Here is a 10,819-nt window from a genome sequence, read left to right as displayed (position 1 = left end):
GCAATAAATATATTTCTCATATGACTAGTGCCTCCTCGTCTTAAATCCCACGCATGAACGTATCAGAGGTTTATTCTCAGGAAGCTGCGCTGACATCACCTCACGTAATAAGATGTGTTTTTAACCGTCTTTATAAAAAAAATGTGTTGAAATGCTCCTTTAAGTTACGTTACTGATGACGTCATAGCCAATATTCGTCAGTCGAGGTTAATCAGTTGTGCCAAGTCGAGCACTGAATGTTTCTTTTTCAGTTTTTTAAGTAAATCTTTTGAAACAGACTTGTTGTCTGAAGACTGTAATAATACTGTAACAGTATGGTAATCAACGGGGGGGGGCGGAGGAAAGATTGCCGCTACCGTGCGTATAACAGCAGTGACAAGCCGGGAAAAGGGACTTAACAAAGTGTAATTCCTCCGGATAACCTTTAAGAATGAGGCGGACCAGTATACGACCTGGAGGTCACCCCCTGCTGGCTGGAAACCAGAGGCCCAGCGAGAGGATCAATCAGTGAGCTGTTACGTCCAGTCGCTAGGGGGAGACGGACGCATACATAAACCCAGACTTTTTGTTGGGTGCAAAAGAATATTTATTCTTGGAGTCAAGAAACAAACACAAGAGCGTATGAACTGAGGGAAGGGGCCGGGGGTGCCGTGTAAATCAAAAAACGAATAGAACAAAAGGAGGCCTTCAGAAGGAAGACTATGCCAAACCCAACAAGTAACAAAAACCCTTACTTATATTAACCAAAACATAAAGATACATCCCAACAGCACCCCTGCTCCTAATGTGGCTAACACACGTTCTGTGAGGTGCAGTGTTTCAGTGGTGCCTGGCCCTGGCCCTCTTCCTCGCTCTCACAGTAATTCTCTGGATCTGGTAGCCGCCCCCAGCTGCAATTCGTTTGGCCTTTTAAGCCTGGCGCGCACTCCAATGCCCTCTTCTGGTTGGCTGGGAGTCTTCCAGGCGGATCCGCTTCGGTCTTCCCTCTGCGTCGTGGGAGGTTGCAGCCTGACTCCCTGTTCACTTGAGGTTGCCGTCGGCAGCCGTAACAGAGCATATAAGTTGTTATATAAATACTTTTATTGTGTTTTTACAAATTTAGTGCGGATATGTGTGGACCGTCTCTCAATACTGATCGAATCTCACATTTTATCAGTATTGGCGGCTGCAGTAAGTCTGCTTTTCCACGACCAATCACACATTCACTCTAAATGGTCATTTGCATATTCCAGAACGCCTCGCTGAGACTTCTTGGGGAAAGAACCTTCCACCACCTTCCATGTTCCATGCTCCATGTTCCATATTCCATGTTCCATGTTCTGTTCTCCACAAAAAGAGAACGCACGCTGGCAGATTCAGTCAGTTAGACCTGGTAGCTGCACACACACAGACAGTTTTGTCAAGCCCAAATTGTGATAGAGACGTCCACGATGGGTTGTCTTTGCAGTAAACAAGCTCAAGGTAAGTGAGGAATCCAGACAGATGTCTGCGTGTTGGTGTTGATGATTTATTGGACATTGGCTCTAATGTGGCTACCTTGAGATAAACCTCTAATTTCTACTGTTGGGACATTTTCTTACGGTTTCTTTTGAGTCTGAGCCGTGAAAGGATAAAATAAGACCGGTTTAATGCAGTTAGTGACTTTAGTTTACTACAAAATGAATGTTCCCTTCTGTTTTTCTCATCTGCAGATGAAAATACGAGGGTGGATGAAGTCATATCATCCGAAGAGCTCAACCCTCTTCGAGCAATGCCGGAGCTCAGAAGCGATTCTGCCGAGGGGGGACCAAGCAGTGAGAAGAGACGAGTCACCGAGGACCTTGAGGAGGAGCCCACCATCGAGCCTCAAGCAATGCCGAAGCTCAGATGCGATTCAGCGTCCACCTCAGCATTCACTGGTAAGCTGGTCGTGTGAAGACACCGTTTTGTTAGTTTGAGGGGTTTTCTGTCCACGTTGGTGTTGTGACTGTCAACAAACTGACCATCCTCTGGGTTTTTTTTTTTCCTCTTCTCTAGCAAGCTGCAACACCTCTGTGGAGGTCGTTGGCAAGAGAGGCGTCAAGAGGAAGGACGCCGATGCTGAGGGGGGACCGAGCAGTAAGAGGAGACAGGTCACAGAGGACCTTGAGGAGGAGCCCACCATCGAGCCTCAAGCAATGCCGAAGCTCAGATGCGATTCAGCGTCCACCTCAGCATTCACTGGTAAGCTGGTCGTGTGAAGACACCGTTTTGTTAGATTGAGGGGTTTTCTGTCCACGTTGGTGTTGTGACTGTCAACAAACTGACCATCCTCTGGGGTTTTTTTTTCCTCTTCTCTAGCAAGCTGCAACACCTCTGTGGAGGTCGTTGGCAAGAGAGGCATCCAGAGGAAGGACGCCGATGCTGAGGGGGGACCGAGCAGTAAGAGGAGACAGGTCACAGAGGACCTTGAGGAGGAGCCCACCATCGAGCCTCAAGCAATGCCGAAGCTCAGATGCGATTCAGCGTCCACCTCAGCATTCACTGGTAAGCTGGTCGTGTGAAGACACCGTTTTGTTAGATTGAGGGGTTTTCTGTCCACGTTGGTGTTGTGACTGTCAACAAACTGACCATCCTCTGGGTTTTTTTTTTTCCTCTTCTCTAGCAAGCTGCAACACCTCTGTGGAGGTCGTTGGCAAGAGAGGCGTCCAGAGGAAGGACGCCGATGCTGAGGGGGGACCGAGCAGTAAGAGGAGACAGGTCACAGAGGACCTTGAGGAGGAGCCCACCATCGAGCCTCAAGCAATGCCGAAGCTCAGATGCGATTCAGCGTCCACCTCAGCATTCACTGGTAAGCTGGTTGTGTGAAACAGCTGCTGGAGATGCTTCCCATCATCAGTTCGCTGAACACGGGGGTTTAGACTGTGGTGGGACCTCGGTATCGGCCTTGTAACAAAACTCATCCCGACATTGTAACCCGAGCGACTTCAAATGGAAAACAACCAACCTACGATGTTGGGCGATATTGAGAAGACCCGTATGTGAAGTTAAATTGTTAATCGAGGCGGCACACATGAAATTTAGAACAATTATTCCGACGAGTTGTTGAGGTGTTTTTCCATTATTGAGGGATTCCCTTGAAGAAGATTCAGCCGAGCAGAAAAGACCCCAGTTTCTCGTTTGGTTTGAGGGGTTTTCTGTCCACGTTGGTGTTGTGACTGCCAACAAAATGACCATCCTCTGGGTTTTTTTTTTTGCTCGTCTCTAGCAAGCTGCAACACCTCTGTGGAGGTCGTTGGCAAGAGAGGCGTCCAGAGGAAGGACGCCGATGCTGAGGGGGGACCGAGCAGTAAGAGGAGACAGGTCACAGAGGACCTTGAGGAGGAGCCCACCATCGAGCCTCAAGCAATGCCGAAGCTCAGATGCGATTCAGCGTCCACCTCAGCATTCACTGGTAAGCTGGTCGTGTGAAGACACCGTTTTGTTAGATTGAGGGGTTTTCTGTCCACGTTGGTGTTGTGACTGTCAACAAACTGACCATCCTCTGGGGTTTTTTTTCCTCTTCTCTAGCAAGCTGCAACACCTCTGTGGAGGTCGTTGGCAAGAGAGGCGTCCAGAGGAAGGACGCCGATGCTGAGGGTGGACCGAGCAGTAAGAGGAGACAGGTCACAGAGGACCTTGAGGAGGAGCCCACCATCGAGCCTCAAGCAATGCCGAAGCTCAGATGCGATTCAGCGTCCACCTCAGCATTCACTGGTAAGCTGGTCGTGTGAAGACACCGTTTTGTTAGATTGAGGGGTTTTCTGTCCACGTTGGTGTTGTGACTGTCAACAAACTGACCATCCTCTGGGTTTTTTTTTTTCCTCTTCTCTAGCAAGCTGCAACACCTCTGTGGAGGTCGTTGGCAAGAGAGGCGTCCAGAGGAAGGACGCCGATGCTGAGGGTGGACCGAGCAGTAAGAGGAGACAGGTCACAGAGGACCTTGAGGAGGAGCCCACCATCGAGCCTCAAGCAATGCCGAAGCTCAGATGCGATTCAGCGTCCACCTCAGCATTCACTGGTAAGCTGGTCGTGTGAAGACACCGTTTTGTTAGATTGAGGGGTTTTCTGTCCACGTTGGTGTTGTGACTGTCAACAAACTGACCATCCTCTGGGTTTTTTTTTTTCCTCTTCTCTAGCAAGCTGCAACACCTCTGTGGAGGTCGTTGGCAAGAGAGGCGTCAAGAGGAAGGACGCCGATGCTGAGGGGGGACCGAGCAGTAAGAGGAGACAGGTCACAGAGGACCTTGAGGAGGAGCCCACCATCGAGCCTCAAGCAATGCCAAAGCTCAGAGGAGATTCAGCGTCCACCTCAGCATTCACTGGTAAGCTGGTCGTGTGAAACAGCTGCTGGAGATGCTTCCCATCATCAGTTCGCTGAACACGGGGGTTTAGACTGTGGTGGGACCTCGGTATCGGCCTTGTAACAAAACTCATCCCGACATTGTAACCCGAGCGACTTCAAATGGAAAACAACCAACCTACGATGTTGGGCGATATTGAGAAGACCCGTATGTGAAGTTAAATTGTTAATCGAGGCGGCACACATGAAATTTAGAACAATTATTCCGACGAGTTGTTGAGGTGTTTTTCCATTATTGAGGGATTCCCTTGAAAAAGATTCAGCCGAGCAGAAAAGACCCCAGTTTCTCGTTTGGTTTGAGGGGTTTTCTGTCCACGTTGGTGTTGTGACTGCCAACAAACTGACCATCCTCTGTGTTGTTTTTTTTGCTCGTCTCTAGCAAGCTGCAACACCTCTGTGGAGGTCGTTGGCAAGAGAGGCGTCAAGAGGAAGGACGCCGATGCTGAGGGGGGACCGAGCAGTAAGAGGAGACGGGTCACCGAGGACCTTGAGGAGGAGCCCACCATCGAGCCTCAAGCAATGCCGAAGCTCAGATGCGATTCAGCGTCCACCTCAGCATTCACTGGTAAGCTGGTCGTGTGAAGACACCGTTTTGTTAGATTGAGGGGTTTTCTGTCCACGTTGGTGTTGTGACTGTCAACAAACTGACCATCCTCTGGGGTTTTTTTTTCCTCTTCTCTAGCAAGCTGCAACACCTCTGTGGAGGTCGTTGGCAAGAGAGGCGTCAAGAGGAAGGACGCCGATGCTGAGGGGGGACCGAGCAGTAAGATGAGACGGGTCACCGAGGACCTTGAGGAGGAGCCCACCATCGAGCCTCAAGCAATGCCAAAGCTCAGAGGAGATTCAGCGTCCACCTCAGCATTCACTGGTAAGCTGGTCGTGTGAAACAGCTGCTGGAGATGCTTCCCATCATCAGTTCGCTGAACACGGGGGTTTAGACTGTGGTGGGACCTCGGTATCGGCCTTGTAACAAAACTCATCCCGACATTGTAACCCGAGCGACTTCAAATGGAAAACAACCAACCTACGATGTTGGGCGATATTGAGAAGACCCGTATGTTAAGTTAAATTGTTAATCGAGGCGGCACACATGAAATTTAGAACAATTATTCCGACGAGTTGTTGAGGTGTTTTTCCATTATTGAGGGATTCCCTTGAAAAAGATTCAGCCGAGCAGAAAAGACCCCAGTTTCTCGTTTGGTTTGAGGGGTTTTCTGTCCACGTTGGTGTTGTGACTGCCAACAAACTGACCATCCTCTGTGTTGTTTTTTTTGCTCGTCTCTAGCAAGCTGCAACACCTCTGTGGAGGTCGTTGGCAAGAGAGGCGTCAAGAGGAAGGACGCCGATGCTGAGGGGGGACCGAGCAGTAAGAGGAGACGGGTCACCGAGGACCTTGAGGAGGAGCCCACCATCGAGCCTCAAGCAATGCCGAAGCTCAGATGCGATTCAGCGTCCACCTCAGCATTCACTGGTAAGCTGGTCGTGTGAAGACACCGTTTTGTTAGATTGAGGGGTTTTCTGTCCACGTTGGTGTTGTGACTGTCAACAAACTGACCATCCTCTGGGGGTTTTTTTTCCTCTTCTCTAGCAAGCTGCAACACCTCTGTGGAGGTCGTTGGCAAGAGAGGCGTCAAGAGGAAGGACGCCGATGCTGAGGGGGGACCGAGCAGTAAGATGAGACGGGTCACCGAGGACCTTGAGGAGGAGCCCACCATCGAGCCTCAAGCAATGCCGAAGCATACAGGACGACAAAGGGAACACAACGTCCGTGGAGGTCGCCGTCATGTTGAAGCTGTCGGCCAAAACAGAGGGGACGTCGCCATACGTATCCCTGCTGGACTGGTACCAGTTGGAGAAGGAGCTGGTGTTGGTGATGGAGAGGCCGATGCCCGCCTGGGACATGTGGAACTACCTCCGTGTGAGAGGATACTGCATGACAGAAGAAGAAGCCAAGGTGAGCCGCTGCGATCAGCTCAGAGTCGCGGCGATGAAAGCGTGTCGACCCGTCCTCTTCTGATATCACTCGTCTCTCTCTTCTCGTACGTCAGATCATACTGAGGCAGCTGGTCGATGCGGCGCTCGATCTAGAGAGCAAGGACATTTTCCACCGAGACATAAAGGCGGGGAACATCTTGATTGAGACGGGCTCTATGATCCCGCGAGTTCGCCTCATCGACTTTGGTTTGAGCTGTTTTGGCGTGAAAAAAATGTCTCACGGGAAGTTTTCCGGTAAGATGTCCGGCTCTTGCTTCTGTTCTTCACCCACCCGTCTGTGACTTTTACACTTTAGCTTCTCATCCTCACTGTCTTTTTTCGTCATGTCTGTGTGTTCTAGGTGGTCTGGCCCCCCCAGAGGTCCACCTCAACAATGGGTACACAGCAGGACCCACCACAGTGTTCCAGATCGGAGCGGTGCTGTACAATGCCCTCCACGAGAAACTGAAAATATTCAAGACGCTCCAGTACATTAACAACTGTCAGTCTCTCCCCAAAGGAATGTCCAAAGGTAAGAACATTATGAACATTTCGAGAGACACAAATCTGCTCCTTTTATTTCACATTCTGATGATGTTCTGATGATGATCCTCACCTTTCTTCTCCTTCTCGCTCCAGACTGCAATGACTTCCTCCAGATGTGCCTGAGAAAGGACCCCGCCGCCCGTCCAACGCAGGAATCACCAGTGGCTCAGATAATCGAATAAGACCAGACCAGACCACACACACACACACACACACACACACACACACACACACACACACACACACACACACACACACATACACACACACACACACACACACACACACACACACACACACACACATACACACACACACACACACACACACACACACATACACACACACACACACACACAGATAAAATTATATAGTGATGCACTCAAATATATATGCACCACACACACAAACATATAGATAAAATGACATACACTCAAATATATATACAAACATAGAGATATACACAAAGACGCACTAACACACATAAACATATATAGATACATACCCACTACACAAACACACATAAATATATACATACCCACTACACAAACACACATAAATATATACATAACCACTACACAAACACACATACATATATACATACCCACTACACAAACACACATACATATATACATACCCACTACACAAACACACATAAATATATACATACCCACTACACAAACACACATAAATATATACATACCCACTACACAAACACACATACATATATACATACCCACTACACAAACACACATAAATATATACATACCCACTACACAAACACACATACATATATATACATAACCACTACACAAACACACATAAATATATACATACCCACTACACAAACACACATAAATATATACATACCCACTACACAAACACACATAAATATATACATACCCACTACACAAACACACATAAATATATACATACCCACTACACAAACACACATAAATATATACATACCCACTACACAAACACACATACATATATATACATAACCACTACACAAACACACATAAATATATACATACCCACTACACAAACACACATACATATATATACATACCCAATATATATATAAATAATCATGCATTAAAACATGACTATTTGAAAGCACATCGTGCTCCTAATGGCATTTGAAACATACCACCACAACGACAGAAAAAGAGTCTGTAACGCAGCTGTCATGTGAAATCCAATTTAACTGTGAAATAAGAAAAAAATAAAAATTAAATGAAAAATTGAGTTTAAATTTCCGTGTTAATCCTCAGTGTGACATTACGTAACCCCCCGTTTCCGGCCCCTTTAAAAAAACGGACACACACACACACACAGATAAAATTATATAGTAAGGCACTCAAAGATATATGCACCACACACACAAACATATAGATAAAATGACATACACTCAAATATATATACAAACATAGAGATATACACAAAGACGCACTAACACACATAAACATATATAGATACATACCCACTACACAAACACACATAAATATATACATACCCACTACACAAACACACATAAATATATACATACCCACTACACAAACACACATACATATATATACATAGCCAATATATATATATATAATCATGCATTAAAACATGACTATTTATGTTTACATCGTGCTCCTAATGGCATTTGAAAGATACTGTTAGGGACCTGGTTTTATTAACAGTTTTTACCCCAGTCTGTGCTTTTGTTTTTGCTTGTTTTGTTTTTCCACCTATAGTTTCCACCTGTGTGTTCCGCCTCGGCCTCTCCCACGTGCCCAGCTGTGGCTCATTCCGGGGGTCACTGGTGACGAGCAAAAGGCTCCTGCTTTCAGAGGCTCGTCGTCAGTCGGTCGCAGTACCCAGGCTGGTCTCAGGTGCCGTTGATACAGAGATACAGCAGCTAAACCAGTTTATTCATGTTTTGGTTTGTTTTTGTGTCAGACCCACGGAGTACCACGGGGTGCACGTAACCTGCTTTTGAGTTGGACTGTGAGTATGGTGTCGGGCCTCGGGTTTCCACACCAGACCCTGCTTGAGCCACCCCAGACCGCCAGACGTCGGTGGAGTTTCCCTCCAGACTCCAGTTGAGCCAGAGGAGCGCTTTCTGTTTCCCGTATTCCCCTTGTTTGTTTTTTATGAAAAATAAAAGTCATTTTGGCTGAAAATCCAAGGCTGCTGTGCGTGTGCTTTTGGGTCCACCAAATTCACCCCACCCCCCTAACAAATACCACCACAACGGCAGAAAAAGAGTCTGTAACGCAGCTGTCATGTGAAATCCAATTTAACTGTAAAATTGAAAAATGAAGTTTAAATTTTCGTGTTAATCCTCAGTGTGACATTACGTAACCCCCCGTTTCCGGCCCCTTTAAAAAAAACGGATATGCGGTTTCCGGATTGGCTGGTCCGTCGGACAAATTGTTCCGTAAGCAAATGTAGGAGAAGAAGAAGGGTTATGGATACAATGATTGAGGAAAATGGGCCTTCAACACACGTATGTACATCCCCGATTGTTTATTTACGTTTTAATATTTACTGTGACCGTTCACGTTGTTTGACGTTTTGTGACGGGGAGAACGTCATGAATTAAACACTTATTATACAATGCTTCCATTGGAGCTAACGTTAGCCGGTAGCTATCGAATTTAGCTAACACAGCTGTCAGCCGTTTGGTTAAACTAACGTCATGTGACGTTAGGCCGTATTACTTACCAGACACGATACATAACTATACAGTCTAAATATAGGCATGTGTGTGCAGTTTATAGACAAGTGCAGAAGGCCACTGTTCATTCGGGTTCGCATTGCTTTACGGTGTTGACGCTGTCGTCCAGGTGCAGCCTGAGGTGTCCCCGTCGTTCCGGGCCCGGCAGAAGCTAGATGGGCTCCTGAACAAAAACATGAAGATCCGCATGACGGACGGACGGACTCTGGTGGGGCTTTTCCTCTGCACGGACCGAGACTGCAACGTCATCCTCGGGTCAGCGCAGGAGTTCCTCAAATCCACGGGTAAATGTACTGAAGCTGGCCGAGCAATGAACGGCCTTTATTCCCTCGTGCAAAGCTCACTGAGCGACTGAGGGAGGAAGATGCTGCAGCTGCCTCACCAGCAGCCAGGTCTCCCTGAAGCTGGACAAACACAGTGATGAGCACAAATCGCCGAAGGACAGGAGCAAAATCCGATCTAAATGTGAAAGTTAGTCGGTTCAGCTCATATTCAATCCAACATGAACGTGTTATAAATTCACATTTTCTCAAAAGATAAAAACCTTTTTAACATATCTGCAAAGTCCAAATATATCCACAATAATCTCTTTTGAAAAATAGAAACCTGTAAAAGGTTGAGGATTGATTCACAACAAGCAACGGCGTAGATAATGACCATTGGGAATTTTAAAATTCAGGGTAAACTATTTCTGTTTCAATCCATTCTCTCCTCAGACATGTTCTCCCAGGGCGAACCCAGAGTCCTGGGCCTGGCCATGATCCCCGGCCACCACGTGGTCTCCATCGAGGTGGAGGCGGACAGCCTGGAAGACACGCAGGGATTCAGACCTCGCTATTGAGGACACACTGTGCGACTGTCTCTCGGAGGGACCGACGTGCCGGTGAGCGCAGAGGGGAGCGCACGTCTTCGTTAAGGGGATCTTATGCAGGACTCCCGGGGTCAATATTCTGGATTTTGGCATTTCCACGTTTGCAGCATCTGAAGCTGTACAATACTGTGTGTCTGTGAGAGAGAATGGATGTGTGTAGTAATGATGTTTCAGTGTACTGAGAGCATCTTTTGGTTAATGTTTTACAATAAATACAACAATTTGAGACCTTGTGCTTTGTTGTATAAAGTTTGTTTCAGGAGCTGTATGCTTTCTAAAGGACAACTCCACCGATTTTACAGGTGTTTGTGGATTAATACAACAACAATTGAAG

The 10,819-nt window shown here is 47.1% G+C and overlaps 1 protein-coding gene and 1 pseudogene across 2 annotated transcripts; both read left to right on the top strand.

The window, feature by feature from the left end:
• The first annotated feature begins 1,324 nt into the window (after nucleotides 1-1,324).
• LOC144410233 (uncharacterized) lies at nucleotides 1,325-7,217 on the top strand (annotated as a pseudogene). The gene is made up of 16 exons (XR_013468161.1): nucleotides 1,325-1,461; nucleotides 1,692-1,898; nucleotides 2,017-2,202; nucleotides 2,320-2,505; nucleotides 2,624-2,809; nucleotides 3,227-3,412; nucleotides 3,529-3,714; nucleotides 3,833-4,018; nucleotides 4,137-4,322; nucleotides 4,740-4,925; nucleotides 5,043-5,228; nucleotides 5,646-5,831; nucleotides 5,949-6,314; nucleotides 6,409-6,589; nucleotides 6,696-6,866; nucleotides 6,974-7,217. The product of XR_013468161.1 is annotated as an uncharacterized LOC144410233 (transcript).
• A 1,894-nt stretch (nucleotides 7,218-9,111) lies between these two features.
• On the top strand, nucleotides 9,112-10,718 carry naa38 (N-alpha-acetyltransferase 38, NatC auxiliary subunit). The gene is made up of 3 exons (XM_040183247.2): nucleotides 9,112-9,383; nucleotides 9,724-9,898; nucleotides 10,331-10,718. The coding sequence occupies exons 1-3, from the start codon at nucleotides 9,273-9,275 to the stop codon at nucleotides 10,453-10,455; spliced, it is 411 nt and encodes a 136-aa protein (XP_040039181.1). The 5' UTR covers nucleotides 9,112-9,272; the 3' UTR covers nucleotides 10,456-10,718.
• The last annotated feature ends 101 nt before the right edge of the window (nucleotides 10,719-10,819 follow it).

The sequence above is a fragment of the Gasterosteus aculeatus genome, chromosome 7 (assembly GCF_964276395.1).
Source record: "Gasterosteus aculeatus chromosome 7, fGasAcu3.hap1.1, whole genome shotgun sequence".
NCBI classification, from domain to species: Eukaryota; Metazoa; Chordata; class Actinopteri; order Perciformes; family Gasterosteidae; genus Gasterosteus; species Gasterosteus aculeatus.
The sequence above is the reverse complement of the archived record's forward strand: the minus strand, read 5'-3'. Positions and strand labels throughout refer to the sequence as shown.